Here is a 23,723-nt window from a genome sequence, read left to right as displayed (position 1 = left end):
GGCTGCAGACAGCAAGATTTTAAAATATCCAGTATAAAAAAAGAAGGATGTCCTTAGCTGGGGTATTAGGAAAAGTTACAAAGTGTGCAGTTAAATTATTTCAAGAAGCTCGGCTAATTTTAACAGAAGGCAGTGGCCACTGCAGAGTTTCTAATCTCGAGAATGTTTGGGATAAATCAGCTATCAAAGTTTTGAGGAGAAAGTCGCAGCTATTCGAGTAAATTCATTCTCTCTGTTGCTTTGTTATCTTCCTGGACTGCAGCCAGCGGGTACTGTGGGGGAGGAATGCCATTCCTATCTTTTCAAAATGCAACTGGTTTTGGGGTTTTTTTTTTCTTCACACAGCTCTGCCATTTTTTATTTGTTTTTTTTTTTTTTTCATTCAAACTGCAGGAATTAACCCTATATCTTTGCAAGTGATGCTAAACCCTAATGCTATGTGCAATTTAATTTGGATAAAAATAATGAGCACCCCAGTGATTATTGTGGAAGACTCAAACAGGCTTTATGAAAATATGGAGAGATGACCTTTCAAAATTTTAATGGAGCACTGACCATCAATGTGTTTGTGGATCAGGAATTCCTGGATGTTTGGGAAAAAAAAAAAAAAAGAAACACTCGCCTAATTGGCAGGAAGAAAACTTGATGTATTTTTTGTGTGGTTATTTTATTTGTGTTAATGATTGTAAATTGGCAACCAAAGTTCTAAAACACACACGCAGATTTATTGTTGTGTGTGTGTAATTGTGAAATATCTACAAGTTTAATATGCGTGTGTTCTATGTGTATCAACAATATAAGGATTTAATAGAGAGTGAGATCAAAGAAGTAAAAAGAACTTCAGCAACAATGACATTATTGGATACATAGGAAAGCAATTTCTTGTTGATACAAAATTTGATGTATACAGAAAGACAAAATGCTACCTCTCTAAATTATATGAGGACTTATTGATGCATATTATCAAGGAGAAATCAAAGTAATCCTGTTAAACAATGGTGAACAAGATTTGATTATTTAACCCCATGACAGAATAGAACAATTAGTGATATATTAAAAAGAAAAAAAAAAAAAAAAGAGAGGATAAGGGGGGATCCACCTCAGGTCACTACCATTCATGGAGATAAAGGGTTTGGATCCACCAGTCTTGATGATGGGGCCAAAGTATGGGGTCAAAAGCCAAATGGCCCTCCTGAACAGGCTGAAATAATAGCCAAAGGGACAGACGACACAGTTTTAATCAAGAAACCTGATGTTCCAGGGATATCACTGTTAAAGGGAATTTGGACATTAATAACTATTTGATATCTTTAGGAAAGACTCTCCAGGAATTGCAGAAATTTGTGACTGTTAACAAATCCCTAGAGCTTGATACACCAGCACATCCCTTCCAGCCTTGAGGCTGGGTGTATATCAAGTCCTGGGACTCAGAAGCATTAACTCCTAGGTGGAAAAGACTATCAGGTGCTATTGTGAGAACTAGGCATAGAACAAAATAATGTCTCTCGTGCTCTTAGTTGCATCCAGGCCTAGATGTGGGTGCAGTGTCATTGCAGGTATCCTGAGAGACAGCAACAACAGTATCCTCCTCATCGATATCCAAAAGATTGTGTGGGATGCAGCCACGGAGAAGGAGTGGCAGCTCCAAGACTGTCAACTTCACCCATGACCAGGTCCTCAATGCAGTCATCACCCACGTCCTGACCATGGCTGAGGCTCGCATTGAAAAAGTTTACTCCATTGTAGCCCTGGGGGTAAACACAAACCAGTCCCATGCTCTACTCCCTGGACCATTGCACGTGGGCGAGGGTGTCTGATGGGAAATGGCAATTGGTAGATTTGGAAAGGGAGCTGGGATTCATATACAAAGAAGATGCCCTTAAGGCGAGTGATGTTTGCTTTGACACCAAAGAAGGGGTGTTTTAGGACTACGTGCAAATATGTGTAAATTAATGAATTTATAATCAGACCATGTCTAATGTGTGCTTGCAATGTAGCTATTATCAGAGGCTGTGATTTTGTGTATAAACTGCCCATGTTAACTAGCCAGGTCCTAATCAGAGACCATACCTTGTATCATAGCATAACCCCAACTCCCATTGGTATGGATTTGTCACTTGTAAAAGAAATGTTACAGAATGCGAATTTACAGCAGCTATTAGAAAATGCTAAGGCAGTATTACAACACCACCTGGTTTTAGATTTTTTGCTGGCCAAAGAGCATGCAGTCTGTGGGGATCTGAAACTGGATACAGGTCATTGTTGCATCCATATCCCAAATGTAACGGAAGATCTTAATAAGTAGCTAGAACAAATTCAAGCTGTTGCCCGGCAAGCTCAGGATCTTAGAGAGGATGCAGAAAACAACTGGCTGAATAAATTTTTGAGTCATATAAGTGGAATACAGCTGACCGGGTGGCTTGTTTCCTTGTTGCAAACCTTAGTGTTAATCACTGTCATAACAGGGAATACCTTTTTGGTATTAAGTTGTTTAAAATGCATAGTTTTGAAAAGGATCATATTTCTAGAACAGAGGTAGATTTAACAATGTTGGTATTATTCTGCCTTGCTGTATCAGAGATAATAAATAACAGTCCATTGTGGGACATGATAGAGACAAATGATATACATATAAGTTGTTAAAGTATTGTATACTCAAATTTTATATTAGGTAAGTTTAGAGTAGTTGAATATTGTCATGTCCCAACAATGAACCATGCAGTGGCATGTATCAGAGATAATAAATAATGGTCTGTTGTGGGACATGATATATATATATATAAAAATTATATATATATATATTATTTTTTAAAGTATTGTACACTCGAATTTTAAATTAGTGAACTAGCTTAAGCAACAATTCTTAGCCAGCTTGCAGTGAGAAAGCATATGACTGTACTTAACTAGGCAGATAACAGGCAGGGAATCAGATAAAAAAAGTAGAAAAGCCTTTGGAACTGTCTGGTATTTACAACACCTTGAAGCAGAGCCCAAGGAGCATGAGTAGCCAGGAAAGGTGAAAAGTTCAACATCAATCGAGACTCAGAGCCTTCACCTAAAGACCACCAGAGAGCAGTGCGTGTATGCTAAGAGGAGGGAATGCGTGTAAATGAATTCTGAGAAGTCTTCATTGTGGTATAAATACCTTTGTAGTGGTTATGGAGATAGGGCCTGGTGTAATCACTATTAGCTTGGGACAAACAATAAGTTGGCACTCAGCTGCTCACACGATGGCCACGGAGGGGAGGGTAATGCTGCTAACTCTTTGCCAGTGCCCGAGAAAGATAAAAGGAGCCAGGCTGGGCAGGTAGGAGTTGAGAAGGAATACGTGCACACCTTTTACCAGAGGATGCCCTGAAGGTGCAGTACTTATCGACTCTGACTGCCTGAGCACCATGCTCCATCTCCTCCTGATTGGTGGAATGACACCAATCCACAGGTCGGTAAGCTGATAAAATTTTTATATAGCCAGGTGTAATAGGTTATTTGAACAATAAAACATATTTGATTTAACCTTGATTTAGTGGTCTTGTCTTTGCACACTAGGATCTATAGACAAACCTAATACACTTGCTTGTTATCCTGTGGGGAGAAGGGTGTTGTGGACCTTTAGAAAAGAATTGAAAGCTCCAAAACGAAAAGGAGGGATTTGATACAAGAAGTAGTTACTATTACACAAGTGGAATGTTTGATTTAAGCTAGAGTTAAGTTTCATCTATGTAACTGTATTCTTTTGAAAGTTAGACAGAATGTCCCTGCAAACAGGTGCTATATGAGAAAATAACTAGATGGTGTAGAATTTTATTTTGCAGATCCTGTGTGATCGGATCTACTTATTCACCACCATGGTCACCGGCATCTTCAGTGCGCTTCTGCACTCTGTTGTAATTGTTCTGCTAATGCAAATTTGCTTGTGCTTTGCCATGGTAGCAACTTGTTACAGGATGAAGCAGGCAAAATGCTATATTAACAACCAGGTGAAAGGATTGAGACTGGCCAAGTGCCTCTTACCATAGTCAAGGGCAAGACTAGTTTGGCCTCTGCATTTGCCACAAAGAAGAACTTTTAGCTCCGCTATTGGCTGCGACCCAGTAGGCATTGAGTGGTAGAGACATATGCCATACCAGACCTTGATGTTGAGGGATGGCTTCCTCTGTTACAAGAAAGCCATCCAGGAGGAGATGGCAGGCCAAGCAGTCTGTGGTTAATATGAATCACAGAATGGTTGAGGTTGGAAAGGACCTCTTGACATGATCTAGTCCAAGCCCCTCTGATCAAGCAGAGTCACCTAGAGCAGATTGCCCAGGATTGTGTCCAGTTGGGTTTTGAGTATCTCTGCAGATGGAGACTCTACAACCTCTCTGGGCAAACTTCTTCTAGTGTTTGATCGCCCTCACAATAAAAAGCAAGAATTAGAATAAAGTAACTTGTCTTTGAACCTCCCATCCCCAAATGCTGCATGAAGCTGCTTCTGTGTAATTTAAGACTCCTTAAGCAGAAGAGAAGGGGACAAAGAAAGCCAAAGATGATGCCTTTGGAAGAAAAGAGACAGGATACTACCCACAAAACCTCGTATGGATATGAAGATCAACATGAACATCAATTGATTTTCACAAACGGAAGAGAATCTGCTGACAATGAGACTGTTATCAATATTACTTATTTTGTGTTATCATTGTAACCAGAACATAAGTTGGGAAAATAGGGGGGCAGAGGGCAATACCTCTGTGCCTAATTTTAAAACCAATTAGATGATTTTTATGTCACATTTAGATTGTGAATGAATTAATTATTCAGGATACGAATCCTCCATGGATCAGAGGACCGAATGAAGTGACAGGGCCTGATCAAGAGGCCTAGAGTAATATGGGAGACCCATGGATGATCCGCATTGCATTATTGTTCAGTCTGTAACTTCTCACATTGCTATTATCAGTAGACTGTGCTGGTGCAAGAAAGCATGAGAAAGAGAGGCAGTAAGCAGCTGGAGCCAAAGACTCCGCATTTTTGGGGTGATGTAAGTTGTTTGTTCAGTGGTATAAAAGCTAAGCCCCTTGCAGCAAGGGCAGGGAGACCTCGCTCAAGGGTGGACGCAGCACGTAGCTTCCCAATTGCCTCTCTGAATCCCCATTACGAAAAAGAAAACTTTTCTGACTGTTGATTCAAATGATAACATACTCAGCAATGATGCAGGTGCTAATGGCCAACAAATGGATCATGGGACTTGTGGTGGTCATCTGCATAGGGACCCTCAGTTTTACTTTGTATTTTATCGATTGGAGGCACTGGGAAAAGGCATGTTACATCAACGATGGCCTAAGCGTGATCTATTCAGTAATGTTTACAGTAGTCTATCTTACTGAGAATTATGATTTCACAATACTGTATGATGCCTTCATGGAATTCTATTTACAGCTGGTTGTCTCAATGTGCCATGTGAGACAAGATATGTTATGGCTTACTTGCTTTCTGCATCATTTTGGCAGTTATCAATTTTAAGCACTTGATGAAAGTGATACTCGTTATTTGTGGCCTCATTGTAATATACCTTGCGATATGTGTAGCCGTGATCTTACCTGAGAATCTAGGGCATCACTTAGCCAACTTTGGGTTTAATTACACTTTTGGCCTTGTCTGGGATAAGGAGGACGCTCAGTTTGGCTGCCAGCCAGAGGAGCTAAACTGGGGGAACTACACTTCCTCGTACTATACTGAACTGCAACCACTACATTTCAAACAAAATAGCATTATGTTGTTAATAAAATGCTTCTGAATTTATTACTGAATTTATTTAATGTGTTTCAGGTGGGGTATGTGATTAGATTAGTAAGGTACTCCCATAGGAGTTCTGCAATCGCTTCAGTTTCCACCAAGCGTATTGCTTCGATAACAGGCCCTGCAAAATGAAAATCCAAGACGGTCGCCACTGTATCTCAGAAAACAAGAACTGTAGCCACATAGACAGCACCAGCACTAATGAGCACTGTAACTACTCAGACAGCACCAGTCATCAGAAGCACAGCAGCTACTCGACTCAAACCCATGCCAGTAGCTACAAACACCATAGTTATGCTGAGAGTTATCAGGGAATCAGCCACTCAATATGAACCAGATTCAGTTGTGACAAGTACTTCGACAGCTACTATGAATACTCCTACTGAATCCATACTGGTTCCAGTGGTCACAGACACTCCTAATGAATCCATAATGGTGCCAGTTGCTCCTGTGAGGAAGACGAAAAACAAACAAACCTCAGGAGAGGAGGAGAAACAGCCTGAAAAGGCTGTTAGCAAGGATGAGGACGGTGATGAGGGTGAAGAAGAAACAGCTCTTATTCCAGTAAAAGAACCAGAAGAGGGTCTTTCACAGAGACCTTCATGATCTTCGAGATTTTGGAGTCCTTCAGGATCACCAAGTCCTCTACAATTGACGAGTCCTTCACAACAAAAAGGCCCTTTGAAATCAGTGCCATCAGAGGATCAGCAGAAGAATAATTCAAGAGAATCAGAACCAGATGTAGTCATCAGATCCTTATCCATGAAGGAGTTGCAACTTCTAAGAAAAGACTTTAGCTGTTGGACAGGTGAGCCAATTCTTTCCTGGTTGCTCCGGTGCTGGGACAATGGAGCTAATATCATAGACTTGGTAAAGAAGCCAAACAGATGGGACCCCTAGCCGGAGACAGAGGAATTAACAGGGCACTTTGGAAAAAGACAGACATCCTTAGCCTCTGGAGATGACTCTTGGCAGCTATAAGAGACAGGTATCCCTATAGAGATGACATCAAATGCTGCCTGGTCAGATGGAACACTATGGAGAAAGGTATTAAGTACCTGAGAGAACTGGCTATGTGCGAGTTGATCTATAGCACATGACGTCCAAATATAGATCATGAACTGCCATGTCACTGAGCTTTGTTGGGGAAGTTTATGCAGAGTGCCCCACCGACATATTCCCACACATTGTCAATAATGGCTTGGGGAGAAACTGCTGGTAAATCTACCGTGGGTGAAGTGCTTGACAAACTCTGACAACATGAAGACACTCTTGGCCTTTACAGGCCTGTGTCTTGGCTCTGGAGAAATCATCTGAAAAAATATCTGAAGGATTTGACAAACTGATAAATTGTCTCATAGGGAGGATGGATCCTACTTCTCACAGATCCACATCTCAGCCATTAAGAAAACATGTCCTCCTACAAAAACACCTCGAAAGACCCAGCAAACACCACGATGAATCCTACGGCTTTTCCTGTGTGACCATGGAGAGGACATAAGGAGATGGAATGGGCAAACTACTGCTGCCCTCAAGTCATGAATTCATGAGTTAAAAGAAAAGTCACGTAAAGTTTCTTTCAGGAGAAATGTTGCTCCAGTCTCCAGTGGATGGAAAACTAATTCCTATCTACAAGATGTGGGTAAGTAGGATTGGTCTCAACCCTCTGTGATCCAAATAAACCCATTCGTTGATGAGTAGTATGTTCCAAATTAGAGGTGTTCTGCCTCCAGCCAGGTGAAGGAGAGGGACAACCGAGTCTATTATGTTTATTGGACTGTGTGGATTCAATGGCCTGGCACAAGAGAACCATAAAAGTATAAAGCCCTTGTAGATACTGGTGCACAGTGCACCCTATTGCCCTCAAATCATACAGGGACAGAATCCATCATTATTTCTGGAGTGACAGGGGGATCTCAAGAACTGATTGTAGTGGAGGCTGAAGTGACCCTAACCGGGAATAAATGGGAAAAGCACCCCATTGTGACTGGCCCTAATGCCCCGTGCATCCTTGGCATTGACTATCTTAAAAGAGGGTACTTGAAAGGCCCAAAAGCATAGAAGTGTGCCTTTGGTACTGCAGCTGCAGAGACTGAGAACATTAAACAGCTGTCTACCTTGCCTGGTCTTACAGAGGACCCTTCTGCTGTGGGATTGTTGAAGGCTGAAGACCAACAGGTGCCAATTGCTAACACCACAGTGCATTGACGACAGTATCGCACCAACCGAGACTCTGTGATTCCCATACACAAGCTGATCTGATCTGTCAACGGGAGAACCAAGGAGTGATCAGCAAAATTCGTTCACCCTTTAACAGTCCTATATAGCCTGTGCGAAAGGCTAATAATGAATGGAGATTAACAGTGGACTATCATGGTCTAAATGAGGTTATACCACCACTTAGTGCTGCTGTACCAGATATGTTAGAACTGCAATAGGAACTGGAATCAAAGGCAGCCAGGTGGTCTGCCACAGCTGATATTGCTAATGTGTTTTTCTCTATTTCTTTAGCAGCAGAGTGCAGGCTGCCTTTTCCTGGAGGGGCATCCAATACACCTGGAATCAACTGCCCCAGGGGTGGAAACACAGCCCTACCATTTTCCATGGACTGATCCAGTGGGGAGGTGAGAAGTTTTAAAAGGGAAATTAAATCCATGATGGAAGATCTCACTGAGTTAGCTGAATAATTTGATCAGTTCTTGGGACCCAGTTTTACTCCTGGGCTGAAATGATGTCCACTCTGAGCATGTTGTTTAATGGAGAGGAATGAGGGATGATAAGGTGAGCTGCTATGCCGGAGTGGGAGAGACTGCATCCACTGGGACCAGGGGTTATTCCAGCAGACAAGTACCCCACAACAGACCTACACTGGGACAATAACAATCCAGCACATAGAGAAAATATGAAGGATTTACAAGAGATAATTATTGCAGGAGTCAAGGAGGCAGTACCAGAACTTTACTAAAGCCTTTGAAATTCAGCAAGGCAAGGATGAAACTCCCACTGAATTTTTGGAGAGGCTTAAAGATAGAATGTGAAAGTATTCAGGGCTAAGTCCTAATGAACCAGTCACTCAGTGACTGTTGAAAGCTAACTTTGTGACTAAGTCCTGGCCAGATACACAAAAAAACCTTCAGAAAATAGAAGGATGGAATGAGCAATCATTGGAAATTCTTTTGAGGGAAGCGCAAAAAGTGTATGTTAGGAGGGAGGAGGAAAAGCAAAAGCAGAAGGCAAAAATGATGATTTCTACTGTATATCATGTAGTGAGACAGGGAATAGAACCCCAGCTGAAAAAAGGGCTCCAAGGGAAGCAAGGTGTGGAGTGGAACCAAGGTAGAGGGAGTAGAAATGATAGGAATGAACGGACCACCTTTCCCAGACCACCACAAAAACAGATACAGAAAAAATGTTATCGATGTGGAGAAGTGGGCCACCTTAAAAAAGAATGCCCTGAGTTAAAAAGGGAAGACTGGCTGCTCACAATTATAGATTCCAAAAAGGGGGGTCAGGGGTTCTTTGAGGATTGGTCCCACCAAGAGACCTTGATAAATTTAGAGGTGGGGCCTAATAAAGTACAAGTAGTGTTTTTAGTGGGCACAGGAGCAACTAGATTGTCCTTAGCTTATAAAATATCGGGACTTAATTTGACTAGTGATACTCTAAAAATAAGGGGGGTAGGAGGATTGGGAATGGTGGCATCACTTTTTGAAACTGCTGAATCAAAGTGGGAAACTAAAACCATTACTGGACAATTGTTATATGTGCCTGAGGCAGGGACCAATTTGTTAGGGAGAGATTTAATAGTCAAATTAGGATTGCAATTGAAAACTTGTGAAAACGGAATAAAAGTGTCAATGAACTTATTAACAGAGGATGATGAAAAAGAAATAAATCCAAAAGTGTGGGCGAGGGAGGGAAATGTTACTCCCTTAAAAATAATTTTTCAAGAGAGGAGTGAAATAGTGAAACAGCGACAATATCCCATCCCTTTAGAAGTAAAAATGGGTTTAAAGCCTGTAGTACAAACACTGATTAAGGACGGTCTTTTAGAACCTTGCATGTCACCATACAACACCCTGATTTTACCAGTACAGCAATCAGATGGCTCGTACGGTTAGTGCAAGATCTGAGAAAGATTAATGAGATAGTGATAAAGTGTCACCCTATGGTTCCTAATCCTTATACTCTTATGAGTAACATTCCACACAAACATAAATGGTTCAGTGAAACAGATTTAAAAGATGCCTTTTGGACTTGCCCCCTGGATCCAGATAGTAGGGATCTTTTTGCATTTGAATGGGAAGACCCAGAAACAAGACATAAACAGAAATATAGATGGACTGTTTTGCCCCAAGGATTTACAGACTCACCTAACTTATTTAAACAAGTGCTGTCAAAACTTTTGGAAACATTTCAGACTCAAGAAGGGGAAATACTATTACAATATGTAAATGATGTGCTAATTTCTGGAATAGAAAAGTCAAAAGTAAAAGAAACCACAAATGGACTCCTAAATTTCCTGGGAGAGCACGGATTAAGAGTGTCCAAGAACAAATTACAGCATGTGGAAAAAGAAGTCAGATATCTAGGACACCTAATTTCTGAGGGTAAATGGAAAATTAACCCTGAAAGAATTCAGGGAACTGTGCAATTCCCTCTTCCCAGAACAAAGGAGGAGTTAAGGAAATTTTTAGGTTTGATCAGATACTGTAGATTATGGATAGAAGCTTATGCACAGAAAACAAAGAAATTATCAAATTATCAGAGGAAGAACCTAATATATTGAATTGGACAGAAGAAGAAAGATTTCTGAAAAACTGAAGCAAGATCTGATTACAGCACCAGTTTTGGCTCTGACTGCCCTGGAAAAAAACATTTCATCTTTTTATCACTGTTAGCGAGGGTGTTGCCTTAGGAGTTTTAACCCAAGAATGGGGGGACAAAAGAAAACCTGTAGCATACTTATCTAAGTTGTTAGATCATGTGTTTCCGGGATGGCCAGAATGTGTGCAGGCTGTGGCAGCAACAGCTTTACTAGTAGAAGACAGCAGGAAATTGACTCAACCACGTCCCTGGGCAGCCTGTTGAGGTTACACCACAGAGTGCTGCCCTTCCAGACATGTTAGAACTTCAGTATGAACTGGAATCAAAGGCAGCCAGATGGTCTGCCACAACTGCTACTGCTAATGTGCTTTTCTCTATTCCTTTAGCAGCAGAATGCAGGCCACAGTTTGCTTTTGCCTGGAGGGTCATCCAATACACCTGGAATCCACTGCCCCAAGGATGGAAACACCCCTACCATTTGCCATGGACTGATCCAGACAGCACTGTAGAAAGGTGGAGCTCCAGAATACATGCAATACATCGATGACATGATCGTGTGGGGTAACAGAGCAGAGGAAGTTTTTTACAAAGGTGAAAAAATGATTCAACTTTTTTTACAGCCGGTTTTGCTCTAAAGAGAAGCAAGGTCAAGGGACCTGCATAACAGATCCAGTTTGTAGGAATTAAATGACAAGATTGGTGTCACCAAATCCCATTATATGTGATCAACAGAATAACAGCTGTGTCTTCACCAACTAACAAAAATGAAACACAAGCCTTCTTAGGTGTTGTGAGTTTCTGGAGAATGCACATTCCTGGTTACGGTCAGATTATGAAGTGACTAAAAAGAAAACCAGTTTTAACTGGGGTCCTGAGCAACAACAAGCCTTTGAACAAATTAAACAAAAGATTGTGCAAGCAGTAGCCCTGGGGCCAGTCCAAACAGGACAAGACATCAAAAACGTGATTTCTACCACATCTGGAGACAATGGTCCTACTTGGAGTCTTTGGCAGAAAGCACCAGGGGAGACACAAGGTTGACCCCTAGGATTCTGGAGTCAAATGCTGCAAGGTGAACTATACTCCAACTGAAAAAGAAATCTTGGCAGCACATCAAGGAGTTAGAGCTGCTTCAGAAGTGATTGGCTGCATGATTTTCAGACAGCCTGTTTCTCAGATAGTGTTCTCTAGAAAAGATAACACCTTTTGTTAGGTATAATATGTGCTGAGCAGATGCTGTATGCTGTGTCTTCTGTAATCATTTCCATTTGTTTATAGTTTCTCCTAAAGAGATCTCAGCAGCATAAGAAGGAGTTAGAGCTGCTCCAGAAGCGATTGGGACTGAAGCACAGCTCCTCCTAGCACTCCGATTACCAGTACTGGGCTGGATGTTCAAGGGTAAAGTCTCTTCTATTCATCATGTCACCAGTGCTACATGGAGTAAGTGGATTGCATTAATCACTCAGCGAGCCCGTATAGGAAGCCCTAATCATCCACGAGTCTTAGAAGTGATTATGGACTGGCCGGAAGGCAAAGACTTTGGAATGCCACCAGAGGAGGTGGTAACGCATGCTGAAGAAGCCCCACTGTATAATCAGCTATCAGAAAATGAGAAACAGTATGCCCTGTTCACTGATGGATCCTGTCACATTGTAGGAAATCACTGAAGATGGAAAGCTGCTGTATGGAGCCCTACATGATGAGTCACAGAAGTGACTGAAGGAAAATATGAATCGAGTCAATTTGCAGAAGTAAAAGCCATCCTGATGGGTTTAGACATTGCTGAACAAGAAAACTTGCCAGGACATTATACTGATACGTGGAAGGTAGCAAATGCTTTGTGGGGATGGTCAAAGCAATGGAAACAGAACAACTGGCAGCATAGAGGTAAACCTATTTGGGCTGCCACATTGTGGTGAGATATTGCAGCCCAACAAGAGAAACTAGTCATAGAGGTACGTCATGTAGATGCAATGTACCCAAGGGTCAAGCCACTGAGGAACAGCAAAACAACCAGCAAGTGGTCAAGGCTGCTAAAGTGTTCCAAACAGATTTGGACTGGCACCATAAAGGTGAACTGTTTCTAGCTCGGTGGGTCCATGATGCTTCAGGTCATCAAGGAAGGGATGCAACATACAAATGGGCGCGTGACCGAGGGGTGGATTGAACCGTGGACACTATTGCGCAGGTTATCCACGACTGTGAAACATGCATTGCAATAAAGCAAGCTAAAAGGTTAAAGCCTTTGTAGCATCAGGGGATGATGGTTGAAATATAAGTATGAGGAAGCCTGGCAAACTGACTACATCACACTCCCTCGAACTGGCCAGGATAAGCAGTATGTGGTTACAATGGTGGAAACAACCACTGGATGGCTGGAAACATATCCTGTGCCTCATGTCACTGCCTGTAACACTATCCTGGACCCTGAAAAGCAAGTTTTATGGAGGCATGGTACTCCAAAAAGAATTGAGTCAGACAATGGTACTGATTTCAAAAACAGTCTCATAGATCCCTGGGCCAAAGAACATAGTATTGAATGGATATATCATATTCCCTGTCATGCACCAGCCTCAAGAAAGATTGAGCAATATAACAGACTGTTGAAAACTACCCTGAAAGCAATGGAGGGTGGCACATTTGAAAACTGGGATAAGCTTTTGGCAGAAGCGACCTGGTTAGTCAACACCAGAGGATCTACTAATCGAGCTGGTCCTGCTCAGTTGGACCTTTTACATATATGAGAAGGGGATAAAGTTCCTGTGGTGCATGAAAGGAATTTGTTGGGGAAAACTGTTTGGTTTTCTCCTGCTTCAGACAAAGGCAAACCCATTCGTGGGGTTGCTTTCGCTCAAGGGCCTGGACACACTTGATGGGTAATGCTGAAGGATGATAAAGCCCAATGTCAAATCTGACCCTGGTTGAGAATGCTCAGTCTTAATATGTATTACTAACAGTGTTTACTAAGTGTTTTACAGGATAATGAGCTAGCTTTATCAGATGGCATCCTGTGACCTTCTTGAGGTTGACATTTCTAACCTGCAGCCTCCGGGCATGAACCACAATGAATCCTCACACCATTCTTCTTGTCCTGAGAGACTGCAATAATGGATGGACACCCACAATAATGAACTTATGGAACTTTTCTGTGGATAAATCATGAATTAGCAATCTATGTGCGTGTGTGTGTGTGTATTTGAAGATAAAAGTAGCAATTACCTGAGCATGACATAAATGGTATGGAATAAGGGATGGAATGTTGTAGTTTGAGCTAAAGCAGAATCGGTTTTCTGATTTTAGCTGTCTCGTCTAAGTAACTTCATTTTCTGAAAGTTAACTGCATGTTTTTCAGACAGTGTTTTTCTCTAGAACTGATAACATGATGCATTGTTATGCAGAAAGATCAATGTTCATACTTATTTCTATGGAGATCAAGGTGGAATGCCGAAGAGTCAAAGGGGCAAAAAAGCGTCACACCTGCAGGGAGAAGCAGACATGACAGGTGATCCCAAATTGACCAACACAGTATTGCATCCCATATACATCATACTGAGTATACTGATCAAGAGGGTCAGGCCTCTTCTCTGATGGCTGGCATACAATGAGGACCTCTTCTGTCCGTCTGCCCCTGATCTTGATATATGCTTTCCTGAATCCAGTTCCTGACTCCAGCCCCTGTCTGCCACTGAGTCCAGTCCAGGACTTTTCCCCATGCCTGCTCTGCAGCATCAGTGGTGTTGTGTAGTCATTGGGAGGTTCAATTTTGTATACTTGTATATATTTTATTATAATCTTCTCATGAATATTGTTTTCCTTTTTATTATTGTTTCAATAAAGTTGTTTTTAGTTTTAGTTACCAACCCACAAGTCTCTTTTTCTCATTTCCCTTTCCCTATGTGTATTGGGGGGGGGGGGGGGGGGGAGATTGGGATCACAACTGCTCCGTTTAGCTGCCAGCCAAGTTGGGATGGGAGCTAAACAGTGACAGTCAGGCATGATTTCCTATTAATAGATCTGTACTCACTCCTACCAAGCACCATCATTTTCCAGTATTATTTTCTCCATCATCTTCCCAGGAATACAGAGGAGGCTGACCAGCCAGTAGTTTTCCAGGTCTTCTTTCTCGCTTTTCTCAAAGACAAGTGATATTTGCTCTCTTCCACTTGTCAGGAACCTCTTCCAATCACTGTAACCATTCAAAGATAATCAACAATGGCCTTGCAATGACACCAGCCAGCTCCCTCAGCACTCATGGGTGCAACACATCAGGCCCCATAGACTTATGTATGTTCAGTTTGCATAACTGCTCTTATACATAGTCCTCCTCCACAGAGGGTAAACCTTTCTCGCTCCAGACTTTCTCTATGGTCTCATGGACCTAGGAATCCTCAAGGCTGGTCTTACCAGTAAAGACTGAGTCAAAGAAGGCAATGAGTACCTCAACCTTATCCATGTCATTTCTCACCAGTTCTCCCACCCCATCCAGCAGCAGGCAACATTTTCCCTAGTCTTCCTTTTGCTGTTTCTGTACTTGTAGAATCCTTTCTTGTTGACAATTCATCAATCTGCATTGCATTTTGTACTGGACCTGTCTAGGACAGAGTTAACTTTCCTCATAGCGGCCCATAAGGTGTTGTGCTTTGCATTTGATCTGTTATCAACAATGTTCTAGCCACTATGTTTTGGCTGTTACTGAGCAGTGCTTCAGGGCTGCAAGCCCACAAGCTTCTCATCAACCAGCACTCCCAAGTCCTTCTCAGCAGGGCAGCTCTCAATCACATGATCCCCCATTCTGTGTTGAAACTGGGGATTGTCCCGACCCACGTGTAGGACCTTGCACTTGGCTTTGTTGAACCTCATGAGGTTCTCACAGGCCCATTTCTCCATCTTGTCTAGGTCCCTTTGGATGACATCCTGTCCTTCTGGTGTGGCAACTGCACCACTCAGCTTGGTGTCATCTGCAGACTTGCTGAGGGTGCACTTAATCTCACTGTCAATATCATTGATGAAGATATTAAACAGCACTGGTCCTAGTACAGACCCCTGAGGGACACTGCTTGTCACAGACCTCCATCTGGACTTCAAGCCATTGACCACCACTCTCTGAATATGACCATCCAACCACTTTCTTATCCACCGAAGAGTCCACGCATCAGATCTGTATCTCTCCAATTTAGAGAGAAGGATGTTGTGGGAGACCATGTCAAAGGCTTTACACAAGTCCAGGGAGATCACATCCGTTGGTTTTCCTGCATCCACTGATGTGGTTACCCCATCATAGAAAGCCACTAGGTTGGTCATACAGGACTTGCCCCTGGTGAAGACATGTTGGCTGCCATTAATTGCCTCCTCCACGTGTTGGAAAACGTTAATTTAGCTGAAGAATCAGGGCTCAATTAAAATAAGATTAAAATTATAGGTTATATATATTGTATTTAGCATTTGATGTATATTGTGTTTAGCATTTAATTTTGTTGAACTTTATAGTTAAGTATGCGCAGACTTTGTGTCTGTCTCTGCAGACAGTAACAGTTTTCTCACAAACCACATATAACCTTCACAAGTACATGGTATTAGGGAGTGCTTGGAAAGTATGTACTAACAACCTTATCAGAGCAGAGCCTACGCTTTTACTAACAACCTTATCTGAACACAGCCTACATTTGTGAAGGCCAGAAGCATACCAAGAGTAGTCAAGTGAAGATAAGGAAATGCTGGTGTCCACACAAATGATGAGACAATCCTCAAATCCATATGCATGAAGAAATGATGTGATCTGTTGAATATACATTAGATTGCGAAACACTTAAGGGTTAAATTGTGGACACGCCGTGATCGTCTTTGAACCAGATTTGGGTGTGCATACCCCTGGTTCCCGGGGCCTCGAAATAAAGCACCACATATAACCTTCCTGGAATGGTTATGTGTTTGTCTCTACACTAACAGTTTTGGTGACCCAGATGGGACCTCGCGGGCATCGCTGAGGCGGCTCGCACATCGATCTCACTCCAGCCGGCATCGAGTGATTCTTGGGGAGCCATCAACCGCGACCGACCTCCGCTGCCCCCAACGGACCAGGGATATTGGTAAGACACAGTGCTTTATCGGGAATGGTACCATTTTCTGTGGTCTGGTAAAAGCCTGCCTGTTAGACGCGGCGAAAGCTACGCTTGGTTGGGCTATGGAGCTCCAGAGGGAAACCTAGGCGCCATGCATAAGACAGTAGCGAAAGCTCTGCAGGTTCGGCAACAGTGGTCTGGTTTTGTAATTTCGGCAATCTGTATTATTTGTAATCTGTATTATTCGTTCCACAGGTTCGGCAACTGTGTTCTGGGTTTGTATTTTCGGTAATCTGTATTATTTGTTACATGGAATTTTGTTTGGTTTTCTGTTGTTTGGTGTTGGTCTGGACTATTGTAAAATGCTGCCAATACCCAGGTCATCACTGTTAGGGTGTATTTTGATGCATTGGAAAGAGGGGCGGTTTGGGCAAGACATGCAAAAAAAGAAATTGCTTGAGTATTGTAATGTATGGTGGGCACAGTATAATTTAGAGGATCAAGTTCGTTGGCCAGAAAATGGAACTTTAGATTATAATACCTTCCTACAATTGATGTTATTTTGTAAGCGCAAGGGCAAATGGGATAAAGTACCATACGTAGAATTGTTTTTTATTTTAAGAGGGAATGAGGAATGGAAAAAGGCGTGTGGGATAATGGTTGTTAGTACAAAATCGGATGAGCAATGTGAGGGATGTGTGACTGAGAAGAAATGTATGAAATGTCTGGCAGTGGAAAATGCTTTGCAGCATAAGGAAGATGATGATTTTGATTTATTAGTGGCTCTGTCGGCCCCACCAGCCCCCAGAGATACTGGGGTAAGAGACGATGGGGAGGATGAGGTAGAAATAGATAGAAAATATGGGTGCGAAGAGGAACAGGAGTATCCCACTACCCCAATATCCCACCGAACACGGCAACAGGATATTCAAGTTAGACAGCAGACATCCAGTGCAATATTAGCACCGCTTCGGCAAGGGGTTGGGGCAGAAGGACCCGTATATGTTAAAGTACCTTTCACTCCAGGAAATCTGGTACTCTGGAAACAATCTGCTGGAACTTATCAGGAGAACCCGAGTAAAGTGGCACGAGTTGTAAAGATTCTGAAAACTCAGAATCCTGATTGGGATGATATACAGGTGTTACTGGACACCCTAATGGACTCTACAGAGAAGGAAATGGTGTTGAGAACTGCGCGCGAGCGAGTTAGAGAAGACATTAGGCAGGGGATAGTCACAGGGACAATTGATCAGAATTTTCCGACTGAAGATCCCATGTGGGATTATAATACTGCAAGAGGAATGGGAAATCTGAGGAGATACCAGGAGTGGATAGTTGTTGGAGTACAAAATGCTATGCCAAAAACAATTGGTCAAAACTGTATAATGTCAGGCAAGAGAAAACAGAATCCCCGTCTGCATTTTTGGAGCTACTTAAAAAGGTAGCTAGGAAATACACAGATTTAGACAGAGAAACAGAGCAAGAAGATGCAGCTGGCCCTGATTTTCTTAGGGCAGTCGCAGGATGATATTAGAAAGAAACTGCAGAAACTGGAGGGCGCGGAGCTGCGTGATCTGGATAGGCTATTAGAGACTGCTTGGAAAGTATACAATAACCGTGAGAGGGAGAGTTCTCAAAGACAACAGCGACATCTACTGGCGGTGATGCAGCGCAGAGGCCAGAACAATCCTGGAGGTCGAGGTAGAGGAAGAGGCTCGACACGTGGACGAAGAAGGGGGTTTGGATTTAATTACTTGTCTAATGAATTAGGATCAAGGTTGAATAAATTAGGTATTAATCAATGTGCATATTGCAAGCAGGAAGGACATTGAAAAAATGAGTGCCTATAGAGAATGAGGCAGAATTTGCAGCCAGGAAACACCGAGGTGGCCAAGGCAATGGTTTTGGGAGAGTATGGGAATCAGAGCTGACTAGAATCAGGAAAGGATGAACCCCTAGTGAAAGTAAGGCTGGGGGGGGAAAGAAGTGCAATTTTTAATAGATACTGGTGCAACATACTCGGTTCTAAATTATTTATGTGGACAGATAGGGAAAAGGACAACTACAATAGTGGGAGCCACAGGGAAAGAGGAAACCCGGCCATTCATGCAACCCCTGGAACTACGATTCGGAGGAAAGGAAATATGGCATGAATTCTTATATATGCCTGATTGTCCAATCTCCCTGTTGGGACAGGATTTATTATCTAAATTAAATGCAAGAATTGTCTTTGAGGATGGGGAATTAATTATGCAAGTTCCAGAATCAAAGTCAGGACAGATACTAGTGTTGAAGGAAAATCCAAAAATCCAAGTACCCAGAGAGGTAGAAGAGGCAGTGATCCCTACAGTATGGGAAACTGATATACCAGGGAAATCGAAAATGGCTCAACCGGTAGTAGTAGAATTGAAGGAAGGAATGAAACCAGTACAGATAAAACAATATCCCATAAAATTAGAGGCCCGATATGGAATAGTGAAAACTATTGAAAAGTTCTTAAAGTTTGGAATATTAGAAGAATGTGAATCAGAATATAATACCCCAATTTTTCCAGTAAAGAAACCAAATGGAGAATATAGATTGGTACAGGATTTAAGGGCTATTAATGAAATCACAAAAGATATACATCCGGTAGTAGCTAACCCATACACATTGTTAACATCTGTGAAGGAGAAATACAAATGGTTTACAGTAATTGATTTAAAAGATGCCTTGTTCTGTATTCCCCTTGACAAAGACAGTAGGAAATTCTTCGCTTTTGAATGGGAGAACCCACACAATGGACGAAAAATGCAGTTGACATGGACAAGGCTTCCACAGGGATTCAAGAACAGTCCAACACTTTTTGGGAACCAGCTGGCAAAAGAATTGGAATCATGGACAATGCAGAAGAAAGTTCAGGTACCGCGATCACAATATCTTCTGCTACAATATGTGGATGATATTTTCATTGCAACAGAGCACAAATCAGTATGTATCCAAGTGACAATTGAAATTTTAAACCAATTAGGCCTCAATGGGTACAAAGTCTCGAAAGAGAAAGCTCAAATTGCCTGTACAACTGTATTATATTTGGGTTGCGAAATAACACAGGGACAACACCGACTAGGAATGGATCGTATTAGAGCAATCTGTGTGATTCCAGAGCCTCAAAACTTACATGAATTAAGGACATTTTTGGGAATGGCAGGCTGGTGTAGGTTGTGGATATTGGATTATGGGCTCATAGCAAAACCTCTATATGAGGCACAGAAGTCACCAACTTTCATCTGGGAAGGACCCCAGAGGGAGGCATTTAAAAAATTAAAAGAAGCCCTGACTAAGGCACCAGCATTAGGCCTGCCGGATTTGACTAAAGACTTCCAGTTGTTTGTCCATGAAAGGCAACGGCTGGCACTAGGGGTCTTAACGCAGAAGTTGGGAAGCTGGAAACGACCAGTAGGATACTTTTCTAAACAGCTAGACCCTGTGAGTGCTGGCTGGCCATCATGTTTGAGAGCGGTAGCAGCAATGGTGATTTTGATACAAGAAGCCAGAAAATTGACTTTGGGAAAGCGTATTGAGGTATATGTACCTCATATGGTGTTAACTGTCTTAGAACAAAAAGGGGGGCATTGGCTTTCCCCTAGCAGGATGATGAAATTCCAGGCGGTACTGACCAAACAAGATGATGTAAGCTTAAAAACAACTAATCTGTTAAATCCAGCAGCCTTCTTAGGAGCACCTGTGGAAGACAGCCCTTTGGAACATGATTGTGTGGAAGTTATCGAACACACTCATGCAACAAGGGCTGATTTGAAGGACACCCCACTTGAACAGCCTGATCAAGAACTTTTTACAGATGGAAGTAGTTATGTAGAAAACGGGACACGATATGCCGGGTATGCGGTAACCACACAAAACAGGGTAATAAAAGCAGAGGCTCTTCCTGTAGGAACTTCAGCACAGCGAGCAGAAATAATAGCTCTCACGAGAGCCTTGGAATTGAGCAGGGATCAACGAGTAAATATATGGACGGACTCAAAATATGCATTTGGAGTGGTTCATATACATGGAGCACTATGGAAAGAATGAGGACTCTTATCTTTGCAAGGTACGAATATAAAATACCAAAAAGAAATTCTGAATTTGATAACTGCTGTACAGTTACCCAAACAGGTGGCGATCATGCACTGTAAAGCACATCAAGGAGGAGATTCCAAAATAGCTGAAGGGAACACGTTGGCGGACGGGACAGCTCGACGGATTGCACGACAGGTATCAAATATGATGGCCTTAATACCCATGAAGGTAAGCCCTTTACAAAATTGTTTAACGCAGAAGTCAAAGTACTCGGAGGAAGACGAGAAATTAGCTAGACTAATGAAGGCCCAATTGGGTTCAGATGGATGGTACCTAACTGCAACTGGACAAGTGATTGTACCATCTACCATCATGCTGACAGTTTTACAGACAGAACATCAGAAATGTCACTGGGGAGCAGAAGCTTTAGTGGCGTATCTCGACACAGATGTTAACAATGGCAAAGTCAATAAATTCAAAATGTGAAATCTGTTTGAAGAACAATCCAGTGGTTAGAAAAAGAATAGAAATGGGCCATATCAAAGTCGGTATGGAACCGTGTGATTATTGGCAGATTGATTTTGTAGAATTACCTAAAAGTCAAGGATACAGGTATTTGTTAGTCGGGGTTGACACTTTTTCTGGATGGCCAGAAGCCTTTCCTTGTCGCACCAACCAAGCTAAGGAGACAGTGAAATGGCTGCTGCGAGAGATTATTCCAAGATTTGGGGTACCCCTAGGCCTATCGTCAGATAGGGGACCACACTTCGTAGCAGCTATAGTTCAAGAGGTAAGCAAGATGTTAGGAATCTCTTGGAACCTCCACACACCATGGAGACCACAGTCAAGCGGACAAGTAGAAAAGATGAATCAGACAATTAAGCGGCAAATCAGTAAAATATGTCAGGAGGCTAAACTTCAATGGCCACAAGCGTTTCCAATAGCACTCCTAAGGATAAGAATTAAGCCAAGGAGTGGGCTGACAGTAAGCCCTTATGAAATCCTTTTTGGGAAACCATATGAGGCGCCGCAACCAAATCCAAATGTACATATCAAAGGGAAACAAGATGTATATAACTATGTACTGTCTCTCAGTAGAACTCTGAGGCGGCTACGAAGTGCCCTGATCTGGAACCGTCCATTATCATTAGAAAATCCAGTACACGAAATTGAGCCAGGAGACCAGGTCTACATTCGAGATTGGAATGAAGAACCACTGAAGGAACAGTGGAATGGACCGTACTTGGTGCTACTAACAACATTTACTGCAGTAAAAGTAGAAGGAATAGACTCTTGGATTCGTTATACTCGAGTGAAAAAGGTTCCTAGAAATTGGAAAGTAGAAGCTCTTGGACCAACAAAACTGAGGCTGAAAAGCAGATAAATGTTGAATTTTGTATATAATACCTTAATTGCAATCTGGTCCTTGACACCCCTAATGGTTATCACTTTTGTAGAGGTTCCACAGAAAAAGGAAGTGATGAAATATGTTACTGGACAAAATGCCACTCTGTTTTGCAAGTTGAGAAACACTGTCCCGATGAGGACAGAATCGATTCGAATTCTCTGGGAAAGGATGCCAGGAACTTTTAAAATACCCGAGACAATCTTCAGTGGCAGGAACCTGGAATCGAACAGGTATGGATGGGAATTGCAGGGAAAATGGAAATCTAGAGGTAAGGTGTTAAATAAATTCTGTTTACGAAACCCCCTTCAAGATCATGGAATAAATGCAGGACATGCATATTATCAGATTCCTCTGGATAGTGATATATTTATCTATTGCCTATTAGACAATCCACGACCTAGGGAGTTTGGATGGACAAGGAATAGGAAGAAAATCCCAAGTGATGGCAGGCATCTAACAGAATTAAGATTAGGAGGAATGTTAGTTCAGATTATTAGACAAATAGATGAATCAGATATGGGAACATACAGATGCCAATACCAGAATGAAACTGCTTCCGGATATAGCGAAATAAACGTCGCTAGGATTAGGATGAAACGGGCAACAACCCAAATAATTCAGGCTCCCCAAAACGATCCAGAAGAGAATTTGGTGATAGGTTTAATCAGAGATTTTGCGAAAATGCAAAACACTAGTAGGATTACGGCATGTTTACCCTTGCCGAAAACGGCTGGGGAACCAATAAAATGGGGTATAATGACTTTTCCCCTTCCAAAAGGTGAGGGAGACGAGACAGTATGTAAGCAGGTAACTAAAATTGTACAAATAAAATGAAAAGAATATGTTAAACAAGAATGGAGAAGTCCAGGAAGACGCAATGATTGTCAAAAATTATTAAATCATCAGTTCACAAAGATTGGACGATTTAAGGATGTAAGATGGTGTACATATGATATAATTAAAGAAACATCAACACCGCAGGAAGAAAGGGAATGGGTATTCCAGGAAAAGGATGGGCCGGAATCAAAGTGGGATACGGTTTGGTCGACTAGTATTTTACAAAAATTTCAATATGGAGGTGACACACCTTGGTGTTTCAGATGGACAGGGAAAACAGAGTGTAACAAATAATCTAACATTATTGGCAGTTAACAAAGTCAGCCGGGATATCATTGAGAGTGTTTCTTGGTAAAACTGCTCTAAGACTTTTGATTGTGACACAGACCCTGGACAGATAACAATTCCTCCTTTAAGAATGGCTTTAATAACAGGATGTGCATGTCGAGGTCTGAAAGTTAATGGAAAAGTAATACAGATCCCAGCAAGCGGAACAGATTGCAGATATTCAACAGTACACAGTATGGGTAACTTTGTGTGGGCAGCTAACGATGGAACCTGGACTACTCACCTCCCAATGATAGGACCAGTGCGGGAAATAACTTTGGGCTTACCTACCCTATGCCCGATTTGGAAGCGATGCCCTTTCAAAGGTAAATTGGAAACCTTGCAGATTCGAACTAGGAGAGACACAAACGACAATATTAAAGATATAGATGACACTTGGCAAGAACCTTCAACTGGGGTTAAAATAG

General features: G+C 42.1%; 1 protein-coding gene across 1 annotated transcript; it reads left to right on the top strand.

Annotated features, from left to right (window-relative positions):
- Positions 1–12,953: 12,953 nt before the first annotated feature.
- On the top strand, positions 12,954–22,107 carry LOC128850196 (uncharacterized). Its single transcript, XM_054053183.1, is given in 7 exon segments — positions 12,954–13,279; positions 16,549–16,688; positions 17,442–18,004; positions 18,708–19,502; positions 19,755–20,831; positions 20,982–21,157; positions 21,822–22,107. Coding segments are annotated over 7 exon segments (3,363 nt in total).
- Positions 22,108–23,723: the final 1,616 nt, after the last annotated feature.

This window comes from Cuculus canorus, chromosome W, assembly GCF_017976375.1.
Source record: "Cuculus canorus isolate bCucCan1 chromosome W, bCucCan1.pri, whole genome shotgun sequence".
Taxonomy (NCBI): Eukaryota; Metazoa; Chordata; class Aves; order Cuculiformes; family Cuculidae; genus Cuculus; species Cuculus canorus.
This window is presented reverse-complemented; position numbering and strand designations above follow the sequence as displayed.